Source organism: Watersipora subatra, chromosome 2 (assembly GCF_963576615.1).
Source record: "Watersipora subatra chromosome 2, tzWatSuba1.1, whole genome shotgun sequence".
NCBI classification, from domain to species: Eukaryota; Metazoa; Bryozoa; class Gymnolaemata; order Cheilostomatida; family Watersiporidae; genus Watersipora; species Watersipora subatra.
In genome coordinates, this window is record NC_088709.1 from 76,509,343 (window position 1) to 76,525,127 (window position 15,785).

Below are 15,785 nucleotides of genomic sequence, written 5' to 3' on the forward strand. Positions count from 1 at the left end.
CCTGTATATCATCCTCTGATAAACATGAGGAGCATGTTGGTTACCTGTGATAGTTGAATAATGCTGCAGAAATTGTTCGTGCCATTTGGCAAGAAGTATGGGTCACATGATCAGATTACGGCTAGATGATTAGAATAAGCTGAATTGAAACTGTAAAGTAGTGAGCATCTATATTTGATAAGGGCTTTCAGTAGAAGAACCCCAAGTGTTTGTCATGAACTAGTGCTACGGGACGTTTGATATCAAGATTTTTATTGGCTTTTTAATTCTCGTGATAAAAGCAGGTGTTAAAACAATAACCACGTCGGATTAAGTACATCAAAATAAAGGGATTCCAACCTACGGCGTTGACGTGATGGCTGCAATTAACTGTTCATTTTTGAGCTATTAAGAGCTTGTAATCACACTTCCACATATTTTGCACTTACAACACAGCAGAGTAAGACATGGTGAACTTTTAGATACCAAGTAACTGTAATGTGAATTTTGTTGCAAGTCAACATTTAAACTATAAAGTATAGAATATCTGGTACTGATCAAGGCATCAGCTGGAATAGAAGAGCAGGTAAGGAGAAAAGTGTTTGAAGCTTCATCAGATTGCTCCCTCAACATTTTGGAAGTTGACACGGACAACATAATTGTATGTTGATTTAATCAGCAAACAGTGAAAGGAATCAAGTTAACTCAAGAGAGCTGGTGTCAGAACCAATGAACAGGATGAAAGAACATGGACAACCGTTTGCGTAAGGGTGTAATTTTCATTGGCTGCTTCTAGCATTTTGTCATGAGTATTATTGGTTAGAATTTTGTTAGTTGTGTATTTTAACTGTTAGACTTATAGAAATAAAGAAGTCTTTTTACGGGTAAATATTGGTATTACTCACAATAGCTTGACCCCTTCACTAGTGTCTGAACCAGTAATAATCAAACTAGTCCACACAACCTAAGCAAAAGCGCACACACTAAACATAGTCAAAAAAACAATTAAATAACGAAGCAAATTCAACACTGATGTATGCGTAGATGAAGGTTAATTGTGTATAACATAATTCCTTCCAAACCACACATAGCACTACTAATTTGGAACACAACTGATTACATGCAAAAATACTCACACCGGTCAAAGTTCATACCTAAACATAAGTGCATTCCAAGGCTTTAAACACAAAAACTGAAGCTCTGTTCCATGTGCATAAAACAATTTGTTCAAAAATACACGATTAAAAATACAACAAATTCTCAGCACATACGCTGATAAATTTTGATGATGTACAAAATAAAACAAAAACTACAGACTGCCGTTCTTGGTAAACTTTGAATTTTTGGTTATTGACTTTGTAGATATTTAAATATGTAATGAAAGCAAGTTTAATCTAAAGCATAATCGGTGTTCTCGAATGATTTGACACTAGAAATAAGGAAATATCGAGCCGTTGTCCGCTTGGGAAACCCAATTTATCAAATGTCGCAACTCTACATGCATTAGTCCGGAAACGAGGTTCTATTGCACGACCACATTATTGAAGATTCTATGATGTTTCTATGTTTCTATGATTAATCTAGACGCCACACTAAATAGCGACTCCTTCAATTTCACTAGGTGTGATTTTGAAACTACTACCGGTATAATAGGTACTTCAACCAAGTCTTCCCGTCTTCCCGCACCACCCGTCGATTTAATGTGAAATATGCTTGGCTGTGAATAATCTATTTTAGACTTTGCAAAGTAGTTTGGTTTGTTAGAAGATGTCAACAACCATGCCAGAACTGATCGCTCAAATTGCAACATCTAGACACGTGCGAGTGAGTGGAATCGTCGAGTGGTCTTCACAGAATCTCTGTCATTTGGCAACAGCTGAAGGTTAGGACTACGATTTCGTTTTGAATGAATTGTTGTAGCCATCAACATTTGGTCAAACTTTTGAAATTGATTGATTCATAGTTCACATCTGTAATGGCACTTTTGCTGTGAGGCGTGTTTTCTAAAACAAATTAGCCAAAAATCGACAAGGATTCCCCGAGTCGTGAAAGGCGCTGTCCTTGGAGTAGCTAATCACCCCAATTTGTTTGGATATGAGTGTTGCTATATAGCTTTCTGCCTACTACATTGTATTGTGTGTTATTGCAATTTGGTTTAGCAAGATATTAATGGTAATAAATGTAGGCCTAATATATATAGACATACTAGAAATGTGCAAGTTCTCTATTACTATATCCATAACTATGCTAAATTATATTCTCTTTCATTTCAATCAAATTTATTAATATGAATAGTTCTGACATAACTTTTTAGTGCACACACATGTGCCATTCATTTAAACCGACTAATAATAGCAAACATCTCATATCTGAATTCCATTCATTTTCTCCCCATTAAATTGAACACTGGTTAGGCTATGTTGTCAACAAACAAGAAAAAGAAAAAAAAGAATTGATTCCCATCAGTGGAGTATGCAGTATCTAACTGCAGAAAGTTAGTGATTACAACCTACCCTTAGACACCACCTTCGAATTGCACCACAAAATCTCGATAGTGAAGTATGTATGTTCAAGAGAAAATTATAAACCAGTGTTTGGAAAAACACAGTTCACATTTATGACTACCAAAGCCAGTATGAAAGATGGCTTGACAGTTTAGACGGCTCTCTTCTCCAAATTAGTGTGCCTAGCCTTATCCATAAAGACTGATAATAACATTGATTCACTCATTGACTCATTGATTCACTGAGCTACAATATACTAAACACACATTGTCAGATGGAAATTTACGATATCCCTATATTGATGCATAAAGACATATTCTATATCTCGTTCTTTCTCTTGTTTCATGGTTGAGAGATCCGGTGTTGAGTAAAATAACAATCTAACAATAAAACTCAGTGAGCTCCCTTTTATCATAAATATTTTTTTGTGACCGAAAAGATGGAGTTTTTGTAACTATCTAGAATGCAGTACTGTTTTTGGCATTTGAATTACAACTGACTGATACAACTACATACAACTTGTTGAATGCATCTCAATCATTGAAACAGCTCATAGATGGTTCAATGCAGTGAACTAACTAGTGGTGCTACTAACTTTCTGTTATTGATAAGGTGACTGTTTTCTTTCCAAAGAGTTACTTTGGCGTCATGCTTGGTTGCTTTTCGTCTCATGATATTTTGTTATATACTTTAGAGAAGTTATGGCAACAGTCCTCCTGGAAAATTTTGGTAGAAATAAAGAGAATCGATTCTCCTTTCAAGGAATTCTAGATACAATGTCTCAAACTGAAGATTTATTGTTTTTGCCTTTAAAACCCCTATTCTTGTTAAACTTACGTTTAGAGACTTTAATCCATTTTTGTTATAAAAATTCCACATGGTATCAATGTACTCCTATAAACATTGCTTGCCAGTAATATGCCTTCATGAAATGCTTGTCATCACCAACTATTCTTATTACCTTCAGATCTGATCATTTGAGTTCCATGCAATGTCATTAATAGAAATTGTATTCGAAACAATGTGCTAACGCAGACAGAGTATGGACACCACAAAAACTACATCAATACAGTACGCGCTCCTACAATATAAATAATCCAGGAACGTTTGTTATAGGGAATTTACATTATACCAACAGTAAAATACATACAAATTGCTTAATTTGTTCCAAGATCTTTCCAAACTCATCCCTTTGGCCATACAAAAGGAAAAACTAGACTTATCTTTTAAATTTGTGGGCTGCATACCGTAGCTGCAGTATTATTGGTTTGCATGGACAACTTTTCTCTTTTTCTGATCAGTTTCACTGGTTTTATAGACCATGATTGCGGTAATTTTACAATATAAGTTGATGGGGAACGCACATCTTCGATGTCCATTAACAATGATTTGTTTTTTTTAGACAGCAAAGTCTATTTTGTAAAGAAAAACTGATAACAAATATTTTGTAGGTCTACAATAAAGCAAAACAAAAATGTATTTTTTCTATTAAAAGAGCAGTGCCTACCCGTTTGTCATCTATCTGTATCCAGGGATCAAGGTTAAGATAAAAGAACTTTCGGCAATACTCCAACTCTGCATTCAGATTGGTAGACCAACACTGTAACAACTGCACCAATCAAGTGCCCTCAAGAATTTATGAACAGATTTATGAGCAATTGCGTAGCTACCTATTATCCGTTTTGTCGACACATCTGCCGATTGGCCAATTTATCCTGACAAACTAGAATGTCATGAAAGTTATATACAATGTACATGTATATACGGTATATAAAATGTTGAAAGTAGTGTTTTTTCTCGCAATTGAAGTGAGATAGGTTGCCATTCAAATCAAATTTGAGAACTTGCTCCGATTTGACACTTTATGTTATATAGAATTTTGTATGTAGTACGAAGCAAAAACTTGATCTGAATTCTTTACATTATCTGGAATATACGTTATAGGAGGTATACATTATAGGAGTATCTACTGTATATTTAACCTTGTCGGTTCGGCGACAAGGTTTAATAATCAGCAAAATGGTGGACAACCAGGAATTCAGATTGAGTTGGCAGATTGTGTTTTAGCATTACTTTCATATATTTAGGCCTCAACTCCCTGTAATAATGAGTAGAATTATGTTATCATTCTTAGGTTGTCAAAAGTTTTTCAGAAATTTGTATTATCAGCTTGAAGCAAAATTAACGTTGTTGTTAGGCTATTATACAAGTCTGATATCTGGTGAACTTACAAAGCTGCATTTACCACATCGTTTGCTGTCGCTTGGAAAAAATTATGGCTCCAGTTTGGAATAAATACATTTGTCAAGTTTTCATAATCCTCACAGGCCAGTCAAATGCCTATTCGAACATAGGGATTTGGTGTAGTGGTCATAAGGCACTTTTGACTGAAGAGCATCTTGACAGAACTACGAGAAAAAATTGTCAAAAGTCTTGGACTTGTTGGAGTTTTGAATTCTTTTTGTAGCCCTTAGATTGTTTAAAATTTTGTGTCAAACATATCTTGGTCACTTTTCATTGGCTAAACGGTCACTTTGTAAGTCGGGTACGCCCAGCTGCCCTTTAGGAAAGGTCGCGTACTCTGGGGTTTCTTTCTTGCCACTGCTGATAACTACTGCCTTACAACCTCTAATTGAATGCCACCTTTATTTGATTGCCACCTCTATTTGACCGTCACTTTGACATTCATTGATCTTTACGAATCCATAATAGCAAGTGATCAGTAGAAAAGCATCCATAAAATCCTTACTAATAATGACTTGATTACATCCATAACAATTAATTCTTTTGTTGTTTATGTTCTTATCAAAGTCCGTTTTTCAACTCTAAAGGTTTTCTGTTTTTCATTAAAAAAAACTTTGAAAGCATCACCACAGGAATAATTATAACTGTATCAGGCTAGTAGTAGTTCCCTGTTTAACTTGGTCTTGATACTTCAACCTGATGATGCTACTGTATATGAACTACTAGTTTTAGGCCAAAAGTTTGTCATTATTTGTACGAAATGCAACGCGTAAAAGTTTTGCTCTGCTAAAAAATTGTTTGGACGCTAATATCGACTAGTTCAGCAGTGCAGAAGAAGAGTTGAGGCCAGAAGACATAGTGGAAGGTATTGAACAGCCAGAAGAAGATAAAATCGTTCCAAACTAAAGCAACAATCAGAACGCAACTAGTCAAGCAAATGATGCCAATATTTTTGTTTTTGCATGTGTTATAATTATGGTACTTTTTTCACTTGTTCTTGATTATATATTTGTAGCATTTGATAGCTTGTTATATAACTTATAAATTTACAGATTTATAGCACATTATTTGATGGCATCCTTGCGATCATCTTAACTCCGCTTACAATGGATTGTCGCTCAAAACTCCTCTTCTATTGCAAATAAAGAGCCTGTTTTTGGGTGTGCACTGTAGCAAACATATCAGTGGGTGCAATGAGCTTATATGCAACATTGTTAAATATAGATGTAAAGTAAAAATATGCTTTCCAATTTAGAATAAAATAAATATTGAGAGCTCCAGCAAATTGCAAAGCAGGGCAGAGGCTATATCATTACATGTTAATTACAAGCAATAGATATCAACTGGTAGAGATATTTCTTGGCTTCGTAATGCCTATTTATTTACAGATCTACGACTGGTTGGTACGTTAGCTGATTTCTTGCATCTAAAATGGTTAATGTCGCTCTGCCCGATAAAGAGTGCAAATTATAGGCAACATTTGATTCGCTCGGGAAAGCGTGGAATTTATTTTCCCAAGATTCTGACCAACTATTTGAAAGATACAACGCCAGCCTCTATTTGAATGCCAGCCTCTATTTGACCGCCACTATAGGGGAAGAGTTGAAAAATAGAGCGCAAAGACGTTCAAATTGAGGTTTTATGGAATTTTATGTTTGACACGCAATATCATCTACATGATTGCTTAGTATTTCGTAATTTTTTATAAACTCTTGATAACCTCATAAAAAGACAGCACTCAAGCACTCACTCTTTGATCCCAGTTCTATGGTAAAGGCAAGATTACAATACTCAGAAGCGTTGTGAATGAGAATACTGTGTTGCTGAAGGAGCCATTGTCAAACAGCCATTGCATCAGGCGCCTGCATAAGTTACATAGCTGATAAATTCCCTGGCTCTAGCTAATTTCAAGGTTCTTAGGCTATAGAGGTTCATCTGATCTTTCATCAGTCTTCACACTCATTGGACAGACAGGATGTTCTATACACGTCTATATTATGGAATAAGACGGATTGTTGATAGTATTTTGTTAGTTCAGTCTGAGTTGGACTGCATACAGTAATTCACGTGTTGCAGGTGTAGTACTGGCTAAGTTTACACTGCCTGCGCAAAAGAATCTCAGTATCGCAATCACTTGTGACTCAATTTCCCTCCCGTCCGAGATAAATGAGCCAAAGTTCTTGGACAGGCGCGGCCTCATCTCAAAGATACAACGTGACAATGACAAGGTGCTTTCTCCTTTCTTTTGTTGATGAAAACGCATCGAAAGAGTGAATGCATTTTAGAGTGAATGCCGTGTGGTAGGGCTTGTTATAGATACTGTATATTGTTGATACATTGGTAGGACATCGTGGATCTGCATCTGTTATGGCCTGATTATCTTCACTTGTTACAGCTTTTTATTTGCTATTCTGTAGGTACAGTGCATGAAGCTGGATAGAGTTGTCTGTCCCTCTATTAAATCAATGGGAGACATACTCGCAGTGAAACAGGTTGGGTAAACCTTTGTATTCCTTGGTTTCTCTGAAAGGCTATATAATTTCTTTCATAGTTTGAGTGCCATACTGTCCATTATCTCCATACCTGTCAATTACATAGTGTAATATTGTATGTTTATGCATCTATCGCTCAGGAGTTAGAGAGGTTGTCATGCTTTCTATGGGTTAAGTTGTGGAAAATGGTCATCGGTGGTATGATAAAACGTGTTCAATTTAATTCGTTCCTAGACAACCATAGCCTCTGTTTTCATGCCTACCATATTGTCACTCCTTCCTCCCGGACCTGCCATATATTAATGACTCAGACCTATCATTTTTTTCACCCTTTCCTCCCGACCTGCCATATATTATTAATTCCAAATTACCATACTGAAACCCCCCTTTCCAAACCTGTCATATAATATATGACAATATTATTGTTAAATCAGGTTTTCATGCTGTAACTATAGATGTGTAGACTTTCACACCTTTACCAATGTTTATGACTTCACCGATCTGCCTTGCTTAATCATTGTAGAGTATTGTGTGCCTGCAGACAATACTCTACAATGATTAAGTTCTTAATCTTGTGTGCCTGCAGACAAGCGGTTGGGCTATTGTTACAGTTGTTGAATACCTGCTTCCTTACTCTTGTTATTAGTATATCTACTAGGCATGCTGGGAACCTCCTGGAGTCTCTGTCTTCCAGCGACTAGCCGTCCATGCCCAACGGTTGCTTCTCTATTCTCTGGTTGACTCTGAGTGGCAGCAGAGCCTAGACATCTCTGAGTGTATCACTGACCACCTACAGCAACAACCTGTTCAGCCTTTCAGTAATACCAGCGAGGACGTCAAGGAGCTATTTGATTTACACAGCCAACATGTCCAGCTTTTCACATGGGCTCAAACTTTCTCTGATACTTCTGGGGGAAGACACTCTCACATGGTTGTATCTAACAACTATGGTCATCTCATGACATTGAAGCTAGGCCCTGGTTCTACAAAACCTGTCATTCAACATCTTGTACTGCCTGGCATCAGCGGGTCTCACATGAGCTGCCTCTCTTGGGTCACTGCCGATGATGATACAGGATTTCTTGCCATTGGTCGTCAGAATGGAACTTGTGCGCTGGTCAGTCTCTCATCACAGTTTAATATCCTGTCAACTAAAGAACTTGACTTAGATGCAGACTACAGGGCTGTGGAGTTCCCAAAACAAAAACTGGTGAGACCCAGGACATTTCTTTTGTATGTTATTTTTTGGAGCAGCAGTCATTGATCTCTACAGGCTGTACTGATGCTCGTAGTATTCGTTGTACGAGCAGTAAATACTTGTTTCTGCGCATCACTGACAAATTATGCTGTAGCAGACAGCCACTTATCTTTATTTCTGCTTTTGGTACTTCGCTAGGGACACTCTTCAAACACTTGATGAAATGGTTGCTAGATGATTTTTGCTTCCTGTACATACAGAGGTGATTTCATTTCTATTAAATATATTTTGTGCTTTGGAGTTGTAAATGTAACGTAGAGTGATGTCACTTTATCTGCAATGAAACTACCAGCAAACGCTGTTTCATGTCGAGAGGCTCGTTGGCTACTAACAGTTTTATCTGTCTGCTGACGAGTTTATGCTTACCACTAGTGGACATGGTACTTCCTGTAGAAATAGTTCACTATTAAAGGTTCAGCTACTTCCTGTAGAGAGATTGATTAGATGTTTTTATGACACTTTCTGTGGAGAGTTAGTTGGTATGTTACTTTCTGTGGAGATGTAAATTGGTATGTCACTTTCTGTAGAGAGGTAAATACAATAGATGTTTGTACGTCACCTCCTGTGGAGAGCTGCATTGGAATGTTACCTCTGGAGGAATAACATTTTATTTTTGTAGAAAGATGAACTGTTGTTCTTCAAATACAACCAAGTCTACATCTACAATGTAAATAAAGACAAAATGCAGTCATTTCAAATACTAGAAACAAAGTACAATTTGAACCAGGTGGTCATCACAGATACTCATATATACGTAGCTACTGCTGACGCTGGACTCATTATCAAGGTTAGTCATCACATGCTTTACCTGATGACAGGTAGTTGACTAGGGAATTCATCTATCACAATGCAGTCATAGAGCAAACTCTAGATCTATTAAATATATTTTATTTAACATACATCCATAGAGCAGATGACAGATCTAATTACTACAAAGTATTTAACATCATATACAGCGCACCCTCAGGATACGATTACCCTGATAAACAAATTTTTCACCACTAAATGAAACATGATGATTTTTCACTTCACCATACAAATCGTATTTTCACCTGACGAATTTATCAAAGTTTTTACCCGAGTTCAAATTTTGCAGTTGGTGTTCTTATTACATATGCCAAAAAACAAAGACGTCAAAATGCTGGTCCCCATAAATATTTTCACAACGCTTGAATCAGACACGACGATCGATTTCTATCATCTCAGCAATTCTTGTGTTCAAAACGGTAATACTTTCCCTCTAAATGTTGACTTGCAACAAAATTTACATTACAGTTATTTGCTATCAAAAGGTTCACCACGTCTTATTCTGCTGTCTTGTAGGTGCAAAATATGTGGAAATGTGATCACAAGCTCTTGAAAGCTCAAAAACAAACAGTTAAAAACATGGCCGTAGGTGGGAATTCCTTATTTTGATGACATATTCAACTCGATGTGGTTATTGCTTTGACACGGGATATTATTACGTGAAGCGAAAGGCCAATAAAAGGCTCAATATAAAACGTCTCGTAGCATTAGTTTGTGACAAACAGTTCGGGTTCTACCGGAAGCCCTTCTCAAATATAGATGCTCACTACTTTACAGTTTTGCTTCAGCTTGTTCTAACCATCTACTCATAATCTGTCACGTGACCCATATTTTTTGCCAATGGCACGAACAATTTCTGCAGCGTTTTTGGACCATCACAGGTTACCAACAGGCTCCTCTTGTTTATCAGAGAATGAAATGCATCCCCTCGAGCTAAGATTAGAAAATTAAACTGATTTTTAGGCTAGGTTTTGAGATATCAGTGCTCAAATTGACAGCATTACAATGATAATGAAATAGACTTATAAGGACAATAAACATGGTTCTGTTGAATGCGTGAAGTATATTTGTGAAAATATTTCGACAAGTGAGGTTGCATGAAACTGTAAACAGAAGCACATCGTGTGAGAGGGATTGTTGCATTGAGAGGGATTCTAATCTACAGCCATTCTCGTGATAGCTGTGATCAACTGTTCGTTTTTGAGCTTTTAAGAGCTTGTAATCACATTTTTACACATGTTGGACCTACAACACTGCAGAGTAAGACATGGTGAATCTTTTGCTACCAAATAACTGTAATGTAAATTTTTTTGCAAGTCAACATTTAAAACCAGTAGCAAAGTTGGAGTTGCGATCTCTTTTAACAAAAGGTTGGACGACTTCTCTTTACCTGCTAATAAAAAGCTACGAAAAAGCATCGTTAGGGCTTTCTTGCCGAATTAGGTTGAAAAAGTTTTAAACCGTGCCACTAAAAATTATAGTGAAAGCAAAGACCGAAGCTGATGAGTGATAACATATTAATGATAAAAAGTTGAAATTCAGTAAAATAATTAGAAATACATACTAAAGCTTAACTTTAAGTGTGTGTGTTTAGTAAGCTAAACTTATTTAATATGAATTCAAAGTTTGTGTTATATGTGCGTCTGTCTGGAAAGCAACAACTCTCTACAGTACATTATAGTGTTACATTTTATTTCTGATCATAACCATTAAATACAAGGAAGTTCATGTAGGTAACTATAGTTACTAAAGTTAACATACTATTTTGTTACTAGTTTTGAATATGTACAGCACTTATATGAAATTATGATGTTTTTTACTAGGGGGTGTTTACATTGTATAATTACTATGGTTTCTTATACTCCTACGTACGATTTTTTCACCATATCATGGCAACCCTCAAATGATCCAAATCATATCCAGAGGGTGCACTGTAGCCTTAGAGCAAACTATAGATCTATTATATGATATCTAACATCATATAACCATAGAGCAAACTATAGATTTATTAACTGTGTCTATATTTTATTTAACATATCGCCATAGAGCAAACTAGAGTTATTACTTAAATGCTATTTGACACCATATAAGTCATAGAGAAAACTCTAAATCCACAGTATACTTCCAAAAATTTAACAATTGACTTGAAAAAAACATTTTTAAACTGATATTTCATCTACCCTAGTCCTCAATGAGAATCTTTTTGGGAGCTTATTGAAGTTTCATTATCCACGAATTAAAAGAGTTGTTGGATTTGTCGAAACATAGTGGAGTCAAATCCAACTGGTGGAGACATGGGCTCCTTATTATACTTTTGGCTCTTTCGACCCATGTATGATGTAGAGAAGAGAAACAGGAGAGACAATTCATGCAATAACTGAACAAGGTCAGTGGACGTCGCATGGAGTTAGCCTTAGTCCTAAAGGAGTGTTTCTATTCACTGTGACTGAGCCTGTCTTCTCTGATTTTTATGTACATCCGAAGCCTCTCATGGTATGTTATTCTATAACCTATTGATCACATACAAGAACAGTGTTTTTATATTCGTATTAGCATACTTGATTTCATTCATTTAAGCAAATACAGGGCGCCCTCTTATTACGATATCCCTGCTATACAGTTTTTTTGCCTTATGATGTACATACAATGCTATGCCCTCTCTGTCATTTGACTTTTTTTGGCCATACGATATCAACAAAAATTTCGCTCGCAATTCAAATTTGTCAGTCAGTTCGCTGAATACATCAGAACAAGGAAGCTGCCAATATGATGTTCGTCGAAATCCCTCTCACAATGCCTGAAAATTGTACGATGCTTTCTCTCTCCCTCTCTGTTCAGCGTTATTCGTTATAAGTTATTGTGAAATCAAAACCGGAAACAGATAGGTGATAAAATTTTAGATGATGACAAAGTTAAAGATTAGTTTAGTAAAATACATACTAAAACTTAGCTATAAGTGTGTGTTTAGTCAGCTAAATTCATTTGAGTTAAATTCAAAGTTTGTCATATGTTTGTCGGTAAGAACTCCCTACGGTACGTACTGCATATAGTACATTGTAACGTTACATTTTTTCCATATCATAACCACTAAATACACTAAAGTTATTGTAGGTAACTATAGTTACTATGGTTAATATACTATTTTGTTACTAATTTTTAATATGTGCAGTATACGTATGTAAAATTTTGATATTTTGATTAGGGCGTGTTTGTATTAGAGGTACAACGGGTTTCTATACCTTCTATATAACATTTTTGCCTTACGATGCTAACACTGGAACGAATTAGTATCGTATGGCGAGGGCCCATTGTAGTACATTATTTTGATCGCAAAGTTCAATTATGAAAAGAGCGTAACCAAAATAGTAGCAATTTTCATGCTGATTCTGTCTGACAGCTGAGGCTATATGAACTGCAAGATATTGAAAGCTATGCAAAGGAGATATGGACATCAGGCTCTATCAGCTGGGATTCCTTCCTCATGATTGGTGAGAGTGATTCTATAATTTCCTCATAAGGAGTATTATCTTCCTTTGCTCGTGTCGGTGTCGTGTCGGTATGTGATGTTTTACTTACTTCGCAGTTAGTTTGCACCAGTCAGTTACTAAGTCTCCATACAGCGATAGTGTAGCGACGGCTGGATGAGTCAATGCTGAAGTCCTACACCAAGCCGACAAGCAGATCATGTTTCAATGTTTTATTATAGTAGAGTGATGGTTATGTGGCGCCATGTATAAAGACATATGTCTGCATATAAAGCAACAGGAAAGCAAGACTTATACAATCGCACAAGTGTGATGCCATTGGTCGCTAAGGCAGTTTCCATGGCACAAAGATGGGGCATCGCACGGGTGTTTGCTTCCAAACAACGACACTGGATCGGGAGAGAATGGGAGCGACACGGCTGTTTCCACGGGGACATTGCTGTGCCATATGGGGATGTTTCGCTACACTATTACTGTATGGAAACTTAGCAATCGGCTCTGCAGCAATGAATGGGAGTTGTGCTCTCATTGCTTTTGTTTTCTGTACATCAGAGCATACTGGGAGGCCCCTATTGCCTTCCATAGTTGGTTAGTGAATGTTGTGAGGCTAAAGATCCCTATTCATTTTATTCTGTTCCATCTGCTAGTTTGATAAAACTTACTGGCATAAAAGTAGCTTCTCCATTTCATTTTAGCACTATTTACTTTTCGTTTTGTCAATTGCTTTGCCGTTTACAGGTCACCATATTAGCTCTCTTCCTGACTGGCTTATGCAGGTGGTTGATGATCCACAAAAGTGGGTTCCACTGACCCTCTCTCAGTTAAGGGTGCTCTACGTAGTACTCCATTGTCGGTTGGATAAAAAACACCCCACTGATGACCCAGAGCCGATGCAGAGGTACCAGCAGCAGAACATCATATACTTGTATATCTATTTGTTTGTTAGCATTAGCGTTGCATCTCTTTATGATAGTCATTAAAAGGTCTCTTGCTACTAACTCAATGCAATGCATGGATATATTTTACGGAAGACTAATATTGACCCTTACAAATTTCCTAAGATTTTTAATTTGAACATCGTAGTTAGCAATTGCCGACACATACTGCTACTTCCTGTTTACGGGTTTTGCATCAACGTTACTAATATGCTTACTTATATTCACTTATGTGCTGTAACCTGTCACTCACCTGTCACTAACCTGTCACTCACCTGTCACTAACCTGTCACTCACCTGTCACTAACCTGTCACTCACCTGTCACTAACCTGTCACTCACCTGTCACTAACCTGTCACTCGGTTCGTGTTGTACTATGCACAAATAAACATGATCATTTGGCAAAATATAAACGTAGCAAGAATTTTTGAAATTGATCTGGGAACTTTCGATACTGCATGATATCAGTTGTTTTAAACAATCTATTTCCTGTTGGGAAGTTGGTCTACTGTACAACGTAATTAAGCAAGAGGTGGATAGGTATAGTAACTGCTTAGGTAGGTACACTTTAGACATCAATTTAGACATCCAGATGCTGGTGTGTTCAAGTGTGATCGTATACACAAAGTCCTTTTTCAGGGTGAAAGTCTTCTCTCGTCTTAAACTGAGGCTCAGCATTGCCTGCATGAAGTTGTCTGCACCTGGTCAGTCTGACTTACTGTCCTATATAACTATGTGGGAGCAACTCCTCTCAAACCTCTCTGCTGAAGGGGCCGAGTCATCTACGCTGCAAACTATGTGTCAGATATGTGATGAGGTCCTTGAAATATCAGATAGCTTGCAGTACAGATGCCCGAACGGGCACATATTCAGTGTCTGCTCCAATACTATGGTAGCCATACAGTGTCCCGATGTGGCCAGATGCACACAATGTGAGGCTCCCACAGCTAGCCTCGATGATGTTCCCACCTTTTTGAGGAGTTTGCTAGGCCAGCACTGTAGCTACTGTGAGGGCAGATTGGCATCAGAGACTGTGCTATGATTGTTGGAGTAATCAAGATTGTCTTTTTTTAGTATGCTGCGTAACACGCTAATATGAAATATAAAAATGTCACTGAACTTTGTACCGTCTACAGAAGAGATTTGGCTATTATGTACAGTCTTGGAGTTTAATTCATTAATATATTACAGTATCATTGCACATACACCAATCTTTCCTTATTGTTTGCTAAAGTCTTAACTCTTCATGCAGATTCCCTGTTGTAGATTTTCAAATCACTTAGTTTTTGTTAGCTTATCAAGGTCTCTAATTCATTTGATTTTATCTCCAAGTGTGCAATTCAACTTGCATTTTATACAAACATTTTACTGACAGCATTACAGACGTGAATTTGAATCCTCGGCTCGTAAAACTAAACTATATCGATATTTGCCCCAAAACAAATTGACAGGATTTGATGAACACCTATCATGTTGGTGGTTGTATTTGATACTGAACTGGGATTATCATAATATAAGTAGACTATTGTGTACAGATTTTGGACAGGCGGGTAGTCTAATATGAGAGAAAGTTTTTTTTTTAATGTTCCAGGGAATTATTACTCATATTCTCAACAATATTATTAGTAAGTTTTGTACCATCGCTCATATTTAAAAATATTGATTTGCTCAGTTCCAGATTTATGATCATATTTACAAATCACATTTGAGTGGAAATTAGCTGTCATCAAAACAGTCATTTAATTTTATTTAATATCAAGTATCAAAAGTTGTAATCTGAAGACCACCTAGCTTAGGTTCCAATGATTTGCCAAAATGATAGATTCTTAGAGAAATAGATCAAAGAGTGATCAGTATTTTACTCCAGCATACTAGTCTCCAGCTGAAAGTTATCAGATCTTGACAGCATCGTAACTCCAGTCATTCTAAACCAGATTCTAAACCAAAAATATCTTGATACTAAAAATGCCCGATAGTAGGGCTTTGAATCTTTAGATAATAAATCTTTAGATAATCTGATAATTCATCAGAGATAAAAGTAATGTAACAGCTAATATCTGCCTTGACTGCTAACAGAAGGT

At 36.7% G+C, this 15,785-nt stretch overlaps 1 protein-coding gene across 1 annotated transcript; it reads left to right on the forward strand.

The window, feature by feature from the left end:
* Positions 1 to 1,644: 1,644 nt before the first annotated feature.
* Positions 1,645 to 14,905, forward strand: LOC137387542 (uncharacterized). The gene is made up of 9 exons (XM_068073994.1): positions 1,645 to 1,861; positions 6,804 to 6,955; positions 7,145 to 7,219; positions 7,878 to 8,429; positions 9,097 to 9,264; positions 11,628 to 11,777; positions 12,682 to 12,772; positions 13,508 to 13,667; positions 14,344 to 14,905. Exons 1-9 carry the CDS (start codon positions 1,747 to 1,749, stop codon positions 14,744 to 14,746), a joined length of 1,866 nt encoding a protein of 621 aa, XP_067930095.1. The 5' UTR covers positions 1,645 to 1,746; the 3' UTR covers positions 14,747 to 14,905.
* Positions 14,906 to 15,785: the final 880 nt, after the last annotated feature.